Source organism: Anopheles darlingi, chromosome 3, assembly GCF_943734745.1.
Source record: "Anopheles darlingi chromosome 3, idAnoDarlMG_H_01, whole genome shotgun sequence".
In the NCBI taxonomy this organism is placed as follows: domain Eukaryota; kingdom Metazoa; phylum Arthropoda; class Insecta; order Diptera; family Culicidae; genus Anopheles; species Anopheles darlingi.
In genome coordinates, this window is record NC_064875.1 from 66417705 (window position 1) to 66425967 (window position 8263).

General features: G+C 51.3%; 2 protein-coding genes and 1 non-coding gene across 3 annotated transcripts in view; 2 read left to right on the forward strand and 1 right to left on the reverse strand.

Annotated features, from left to right (window-relative positions):
• The first annotated feature begins 1739 nt into the window (after nt 1–1739).
• Nucleotides 1740–6126, forward strand: LOC125955182 (hairy/enhancer-of-split related with YRPW motif protein). Its single transcript, XM_049686166.1, has 3 exons — nt 1740–2023; nt 3073–3287; nt 5297–6126. The coding sequence occupies exons 1-3, from the start codon at nt 1740–1742 to the stop codon at nt 6124–6126; spliced, it is 1329 nt and encodes a 442-aa protein (XP_049542123.1).
• Nucleotides 6127–6191: 65 nt separating this feature from the next.
• Nucleotides 6192–6263, reverse strand: Trnae-uuc (transfer RNA glutamic acid (anticodon UUC)). The gene has a single exon. It is a non-coding gene; the product is annotated as a tRNA-Glu (tRNA).
• A 1134-nt stretch (nt 6264–7397) lies between these two features.
• The window catches only part of LOC125955172 (protein PAT1 homolog 1-like), a 5947-nt gene continuing 5081 nt past the window's right edge, over nt 7398–8263 (forward strand). The window contains exon 1 of the mRNA XM_049686156.1: nt 7398–8263. This exon is cut by the window's right edge and continues 407 nt beyond it. Within this exon, the coding sequence (XP_049542113.1) occupies nt 8190–8263 (74 nt within the window). The 5' untranslated portion in view covers nt 7398–8189.

Sequence of the window (8263 nt, forward strand, 5' to 3'; positions counted from 1 at the left end):
AGAAAGAGGAGGAGCCACGGATATGTACCGCGTGTGCATCAGGGTGATTCAAACGGAACTCCCGGATTGGTCCATGGTTCTTCGATGGCACGGTGCGGCGGACAAGTAGGGTAAGGGTCTTCTGTGTCCTTCTGGTTCTATTCCCGTCAGATAGAGGGACCGCTCGGCGGCCGGGGGACTGGCGGTGAGGGAAACAATAAACAAAAATCCCGTGGAATACGGGATACAGTTGCGTTCCCACGATCCTGACGCACCTGCATCTCGAGGCGACGCAGCAAAGAGGCGAACCTTTCGAGAAAGGACAATGAAATCGTGTAGGATTAGGAAAGAGGGCAAAGAGGAACATGCAGAGCGCAGCGCTCTGTGTTTCGCCAAGTGCTTTTCGCAAAGAAGGAGAAACACGTTTAGTATGTTTAGAAATGAAGAAAGAAAAAAAAGCGTCCTCACGTTGCCATGGAAACAATGTTGTCCCTAGACCACTTCGTGTTTTTTTTTGGGGAAACATTTTAGAAATTTTTGACTACTGCTACCATAGCAACCAAACCGGTACCTAGAGCCCTACAGATTCTGACCTAGAGCCCTATAGAGCTCCAAAGCTGTCTGTTGCTATCATCCGCAAAACTTCAAGCGACCTATTTTCATCGGCGATGCTGCAAGGTCAAGTGGCCAAGTTATCGGCGGCAAAGTGCTGCAACAAGTGGATCCTCGCACCATCATCATCATCATCGTCTGCCCCAACAAATGGCCGTAGAAGGAGCAAGCGAAGGCGCGTGTCGTCGTCGTCGTTGTCGACGCCGGTCGGCGGGGCATTTGGGGGCCACAACACCATACACACGCCATGCACGGCACACGGCCGGCGCCACGTGGCCAGCTCGTGCAATCTCGTCCATCTTCTTCTACTGCTCTTCTTCTCGTGCAACTCGTGGCTAGTGAGAGCGAGAGAGAGCAGATGACGTACGATGACGATGACAATGAACATGAAGGATAAAGCATGAACATGAAACATATAGAACATGAACCTCGCTAGATGGTGGTGGGAGAAGCAAAATGAACATCCGGCCATTGAGTTTGCTTCTCCCACCACCATCCACGATGGTTCATGTTCTATGTTCCAAGTTTATGTTCATGTTTTATGCTTCATGTTCATCCCTTATGCCTCATGTTCATCGCCATCGTTCTATATGCTCTCTCGCTCTTACACACACACACTTGCACGTCGACATCTCTTTCTAGCTCTCTCTCGGCTTCGGGGCATGATCATCATCATCGAGGGTTGCGGTGATATGGGGTGAGCACGCGCGTGCACACGAGGTGGTGCGTGGCCGAAAGAAGAAGGGTCGCGTGGCGTTCGTGTGTATTGAACGAACGATGCACGAGACCCGGTCCCGGCCCCGGCACGGCCCGGCACTGGCGGTACCGGCGTCGTCCTTTACCATGGACGCCGCTCATTAACAGTCGAACGTCGCTTGCGCACATGACAAGTCACGTGTGAGTCACGTCGTCGCCCCCGGAAGACACCGTCGACGGCGCGCACGGCGATAAAACCCCTTTCCTTCCCTCCACCCCAACGGGACGCACGCGAGCATATCCGCGAGGCCAGTGGGCGCCAGAACATCGGACACCAGGTCTTCGCTCCACCATCAGCAGCAGAACAAGTGGCCATCGATTTTACCGAACAAGTGCGTGCGTGCACACGCGCGTGTGTGTGTGTGTGAAGAAAGTTTCCTTAAAGCAAGACAATGGAGCATCATCTACCGCATCATCACCATCCGCATCATCATGCGCATCATGTGCATGGTGCGGCGCACCATCATCACCATCACAGTACGCCACTGCACTGGGGCTATCCGAGTGCGGCGACGACACCAAGTGCAGCCTCCACACCAACGCACGGTGGTGGTGGTGCCGGCACGACCGGCGGACAGAACAACACGTGGACGCCACCATCATCGAAGGGCCACAAAAGGACGCTCTCCGAGAGCGATTGCGAGGATCTCTACTCCGAGGAATCCTCCAAGGAACAGTAAGTATTTGTGTGGAGTGTTTGTGCCGCAAATTCTTCGCCGTCGGCCCTTTGTTTACGGGATGTGTATGCGTCCTTTGATTACTGTGCTGGGTGGATAGTGGAATTGTTCTGATATTGAGCATTAGATCGACAACTGTTCTACAAGAGATTATTGTGAGACCTTGCCAAACTTCGTTTGGTTCATTTCGATTAATGCTAATTGATCTATGTGAACATCTTCTTTAGTGCAGTAGTGTTTTTTGACTTGAGGATTGCATTTTCGCTTCATAAACTTTTGAATTTTATTCAGTTCAACTATGTACTGCTATAGTCTGTTAATCTGTTTGTTGATAAGCGTGAAGTGATCTTTTCTCTTTAAATGTTTTTTTTAATATTCATCCTCTGAACTGATGTGATAGCAAACAAGTTATTACAACAGTACTTTCTGTTTTCACATTTATTCTATTGGATTATATGGTTACTTACATTACCACTGGAATGGTTTTGCTGTTGTGCATTGTGTGAAGCTACAGACTATGTCAGACAGAGAGGCCTGTTCATAGAAGTAAAGTGTGCGTTTCTCTTCTGGATAATTTCAAAATTTATTCTCTTTAATAATTTCATATCAACTAAGCAATTCCTGCAGTCTGTTAACAGAAGTGAAATGTGTTCTATTTACTATTCTCAAAGTTATTCTTTTCATTCCTTCCTCTCGGTAGTTTCTTTAACCTGGAGGGTTGCACTTTGTTTGTTTCGTATTCCAACGACTCCTACGTTCGCATAGTTCACGAGCCTACTTCTCCCAAAGTGTTTATTGAATTCTTTAACAACGCCATTCCCTTGCATTCGCCACCATCAACCATGGCCATGACCATCTGGGTGCAACCAAGAGTGTTATTAAAACCGACAAAAGTCATATCAGACCAATATTAACCCTCCCCCAACATAAAACACGGTCCATTCACATGCACCACATTTCACCCTCGCCACAGCAACAAACAGGAGGAGGGACCCCGCATTTTTTAACGCATTCTGTTCCGCTCATTTTTTCCCACGCACCCATCCAGCACGTCACCGGGCGAATCGGACAGCTGTCAACTGCTTAGCCGCAAGCGGCGCCGTGGAGTGATCGAGAAGAAGCGCCGCGACCGGATCAACTCGTCGCTAACCGAGCTGAAGCGGCTAGTGCCAAGTGCGTACGAGAAACAGGGTTCGGCCAAACTCGAGAAAGCCGAAATCCTGCAGCTGACCGTCGACCACCTGAAGGCGCTCCATGCACGAGGTACGTACGACTCATTAGTCGAATTGGCTTATATTCTTTTTTTGGGAGGAAGGAGGGAGGTAACTTGAGATGATCGATTCGATCGAGTGACTGACTTCCTGCGCCCACCCCTTCGGCGACAACCCGCCTTTGTGTGCCATTTCGTCGGTTGCCTAATTAACCGTCGGATGACGAAGACGATCCTTGGTTGCCACCCGGGGGATTGGCGGTGCGCGTCTTGAACGGGTGTGTGGGAACGTAGACCCCCTCTTGTGTGTGTGTGTGTGACGCACTCTGTTGCTCATATATTTCACTTCCGACATCCGACATCCGGTTTGCACAACACCACAACAGTACACGCTACTAGCATGCTAGGAGACCCTCCTCACGCACTCTCTCACGTGTCTCTCGAACCCGCGGGTGTCCTTTTACGTGTTCCCTTTTTTTTTCCTCCCTGCTTTCTGCTTTCGGTTTCGGTCGATCCCTTCCCGAGAGGGTCCCTCCTTGTGTGCTATTTCTGTTTCTTCTGGCAGCGACCTTCTTCGGGGGTTCTTCGCGTTCCCACACCAGGAGGTACAAGGACAGTGCTCATCAGCCCCTTGAATGCCATTCATTCCGCCTCAGTGCACAGAAGACAGACGCAACTGTTCTTTGCAAGCAACAGTTGCGTCAACGCAGCTCAGAAAGGATTGTATTGCGTGTGTGTTGTATGTGTGTTTGCAGCACAAACGCACCGATCCGGAACGAAACATGATCGTGATGTCCCGGCCGCAGCAGCAGCAGCAGCAGCAGGAGATCGCAATGTCCGATCACACCATGAAATGCCCCTAACCTCACTTGTCTGTTTTTTGACAGCTCCGCTTATGGCGGGCAAGCGAAGGAATCAAAGCAACCCGGTCACTAAACGATCTAATTGACGGGTGCGCTGGAGCTGGAAATGAAACAAAAAGTGTCCACGGGGCCACAGCACGGGGTGCGTGTGTGTGTGTGTTACACAGGTTTCAAATAACACACATATAAATATCAATTTATCGGCCACAAACACCCACCGAGCCATCCTCCCGCTTTCCATCTCTTCTTCTCTCTTTCAACGTGGTAATGCAGCCCGCTCCCGGGATGCACGCTTCCAAATCGCAGCATAATTTGACTTCCGCGCGCGCAGTCCCTCCGTTCTCACGCCCCACCACAAGAGGATGATAGGCGATACGGGGGGATGCTGAACCGCGCCGCCAGACAGACACTTCTAATCTCATAACAACACAGCTCAACCACCGGCAGCGCAGCGCATTCGCGGCGAGCGTGATCGTCTGTTAAAGGGTTTGCTACTGTGTGTGTGTGTGTGTGTGTATGTGGTACGTGTCGAGCGATGATTCAATTCCCTTGTTTTTTTGGCCGACTCGACTAACCATTAACTGCACACATACGAACGGACACGCACACAGCTTTCTCTGAAGGCCATCATTTACACCCTTCCCTCGGGGGTTGTGGTCCAAGAGGGGCTTGCGGGTGTGCAATTGGGAAAGAAGGGAAAGAAGCGAGCTCACCCTCGCGCGCACTCGGCCTCAACCACTTTCCCACCAGCGCACTATAGCCCTCCGCCGCCGTCGCCGCCGCCAGTGCACCGTCAATCGATCCGGAACCGGCCGCGCCAGGAGGAACAAGGGAAAACGGGCGTCCCCTCGCTTGCGTGTGTTTTGCAGGAAGGATCTCCGCGCGAGGAGCAATCATCAAGGAAGGTGGGAGGCGGAGGGGTGGAACCGAAACCGTGAGACCGTGCGTACCCCGATGATTCCACGCGGCGGCGCCGGCGTAGTAGGGGGACGGTGGTTGGGTGGTGGCCATTCAGATGCTAAAAACGGAAGCATAATTTGACGCATTTGACTTATCAACTTAACAGCCCTTGTTTTCCTCATCTCCTCCATTCTTCTCGATCGCGATCTAGCGATCTCGCGTGTTCCGAGCACCTTTTTTTCCGTTTGTATTGGCGACCTCTCCCTAACTAACTCTCTCCCTCTCTCCTCTTGTTGTAGGAATGGACGATGTGAGCTACGATCCGCAACGGTTCGCGATGGATTACCATATCATTGGCTTTCGGGAGTGTGTGGCCGAAGTAGCACGGTACCTAGTGACGATCGAGGGCATGGATGTGCAGGATCCGCTTCGGTTACGTCTAATGTCACACCTTCAGTGCTTCGCCACTCAACGGGAACTCTCGACGAAAGCGAATCCAACGGCTTCTGCCACTAGTCCAGCCTGGTCCCACAGCAGTACCTCTGCCGGTGGTTATCCGGCAGCAGCAGCAGCAGCCGCAGCCGCCGTAGCATACCCGGCCAGTCATCACGGTAGCACCGGGTACTACCATCCACACCATCAAAGCTACGGTCAAAGTGCAACGGCACCGTACATTCCACAGGTGGCCACCATTCCGCCACCACACGAGCATCTCCACCAGCAGCAGCAGCAACAGCAACAGCAACAGCAGCAGCAACAGCAACAACAGCAACAGCAGCAACAGTTGGCATCTTCCGCAGCAACGGCGGCCATTTACGCCACGAGTGCACCACTGCATGAGCTGTACAACAGCCAGCACGATACGGCCAGCGGTGCCGCGACTCAGCAGCAGCAGCAGCAGTCGGAACAACAGCAATCGGGATCTGTGTCCGGTGGCTCGAATGGAGGCGCACCGACGTACACGGAGCTGAGCAATCACAACCCCAACCGTGGGTTGTCCGCGTACGGCAATCCGCAGTACCCGGTGAGCACCTCGACTCACGGGTACAGTGCGTCGACCAGTTCGTCGTCGGCGTACAATACGGCCGCCAAGCCGTACCGTCCTTGGGGTGCCGAGATGGCCTGCTAAAAAAAAAGGACATAACGAGTAGAGAAAGCGTGTTGTGTAAATGGATGGAATCGAAAAAAAAAGGTTTCCCATACCGGGAATCGAACCCGGGCCTACTGGGTGAAAGCCAGTTATCCTAGCCACTAGACCATATGGGATTGGTGAGTGGACCTGAACATTGCATCAACCGCCCATGCCCGCTTTTGCCAAAGAGTATCGCCATTTCAACAAACTCAAGATTTCCAGCTAGGTTGTTAAGTGAAAAGTGGAATGTTGTGTGTTCTTATGCGGCCAAAAGGTTTCTCAGGTAAACAGCTTCTTTTTGAATAGGTATACACACATCACGACCTAAAGAGCGAACCCAATCATATCGCAAGTGAGAACAGGTTTCTAAGCTTTAATAAGGGGCGCATGGTTTTATCAGTAATGGCGCGCATTAGCAATAAGAAAGAATGAATATTTATTAACCACGGGAACTAATTCCAAAGCTTACCGACTAGCAGGGGGAAAGAAGGAAGGAAAGAAGACGAACGTGCGCCACCAGAACGCACACACGATCCCAAAGGGCCTCTACCGAGATCTGGTAACGGAGCCAGTACCATCTACGCGCCTAGTTTTGCTAAGTGAAACCGAATCGAGTCAATTAGCCTGTAAGCAGTAGCAGTAGCTCCTAGATAGACCACGGAAAACGAAGTGATGTGATGTTTTTGAGAAAACACTAGTATTTTTACAAAAGAAACTAACCCGTCAGAATTTAAGAACACGAGAACCAAATGATAGATCCCGACAGAGGTAGCTTTACGCCAAGTGTGATTGGCCGACCATATTTCATATACACACTTTGTACGGTTGTTTACAACGATTGAATTAAAACAAAGCAACTGCATTTGAGTAAAGCTGGTGTTTTACGCTTTCTTGCTTATAGAAAATGAACGAATCCTTGGTGACCGTTATTTCAAAACTATCACGTGCTCCCCTCGCTGAACAAGCACTGAACCTGCCCTGCTAACCGGTCAATAACCGCCAGAAACGTCAAAATCCAGGTGCAGAAAACGATTTTCTAGTAAGTGGAGCGATCTGAGGAAATCATACGTAAATCGCTCAAAGCCACAACGCAAGGAAAAACTATAGATGTTTCCAGAAAGTGGTTAAAAGAATCACTCGGTTAAACAAATTCTACGGAGCTGAACCAGGCCTCATAAACGGACGTATCTGCTGAGTGGGCCTTCTTCTTCTTCCTTCGTGTCACTTGTTGTTCTTCTTCGTTGTTTTGTTCTTCGGGTTGAGGTTAGGTTAGGTTCTGAAATCGCTGTAAGAAAGTGAGTAATTTCTCAACATTTTCGGACTTTTTCGTGCACGATAAGAACAAACGCAAACCCCGGCCGTCGGTTTCGTTGGAAAAATAAGCTCGGAAAGTGCAAGGGACTTGAAAAACCGCTACGCGAAAAGATTCGCTTTTGGCTGTCGTCGTGTGATTTGCCAATTTTTTTTGCCCTTCCGTGCACGGATTACCGTGTTGTCGTCGGCCGTCAATTTCACCATCGGCGGCACCGAACGTCGTGGAGCATCGGAAAATCCTCTGCTCAGTCCCCCGTCCCCAAGGTTAGACCACGCAGACAGAACATCCAGCGTGTCCTGTGACCTGATTAACGAGGCACCTTTTCGATAGCAGAGGAAGACGTGGTGGGGGTAGTGGTGCAGCTGTCGTGTGGCATTTTCGTCCTTCAGAACCGCCTCGTTGTTTATCGCTGTACGGCCGGGGTACCCGCCGCAAAGTGGATCAATCCTTTGCTACCCCGTTCGCTGACGTGCCTCCGGGTACCGCCGTCGCCGTCGCAGCCTGCTACAGTTGGTACGAACTGGTACAGCGGCAGCAGCAACAGCAGCAGGAAGTAACCACGGGAAACTCGTTGCCATCGGTGACCGTGCGACGACTAGAGGAGAGTGTTAATTCACTCGGCCGCAGGTGACCGCGATCCTTCTGGTCAGCAAGCAGTCGTTTTGCGCTGGTGAATGCGGCTCGGATCAGGACTCAAGCATAGGCGGAAGGTCCGATAGAGAGCGGGGACCGGCAGCGAGCTACGATGTCGGACTCGTTCTTTGGCTTCGATGCATCAATACCGGGCGAGGATGGTGAGGATGGCGGATCAGGTAGCAG

Excerpts from the sequence above, each read along its gene's own strand:
- LOC125955182 (XM_049686166.1), top strand. The coding sequence starts at position 1,740 with ATGGAGCATCATCTACCGCATCATCACCATCCGCATCATCATGCGCAT. Across the intron at positions 2,024-3,072 it reads GAGGAATCCTCCAAGGAACA|CACGTCACCGGGCGAATCGG; the intron begins GTAAGTATTTGT and ends GCACCCATCCAG. Across the intron at positions 3,288-5,296 it reads GAAGGCGCTCCATGCACGAG|GAATGGACGATGTGAGCTAC; the intron begins GTACGTACGACT and ends CTCTTGTTGTAG.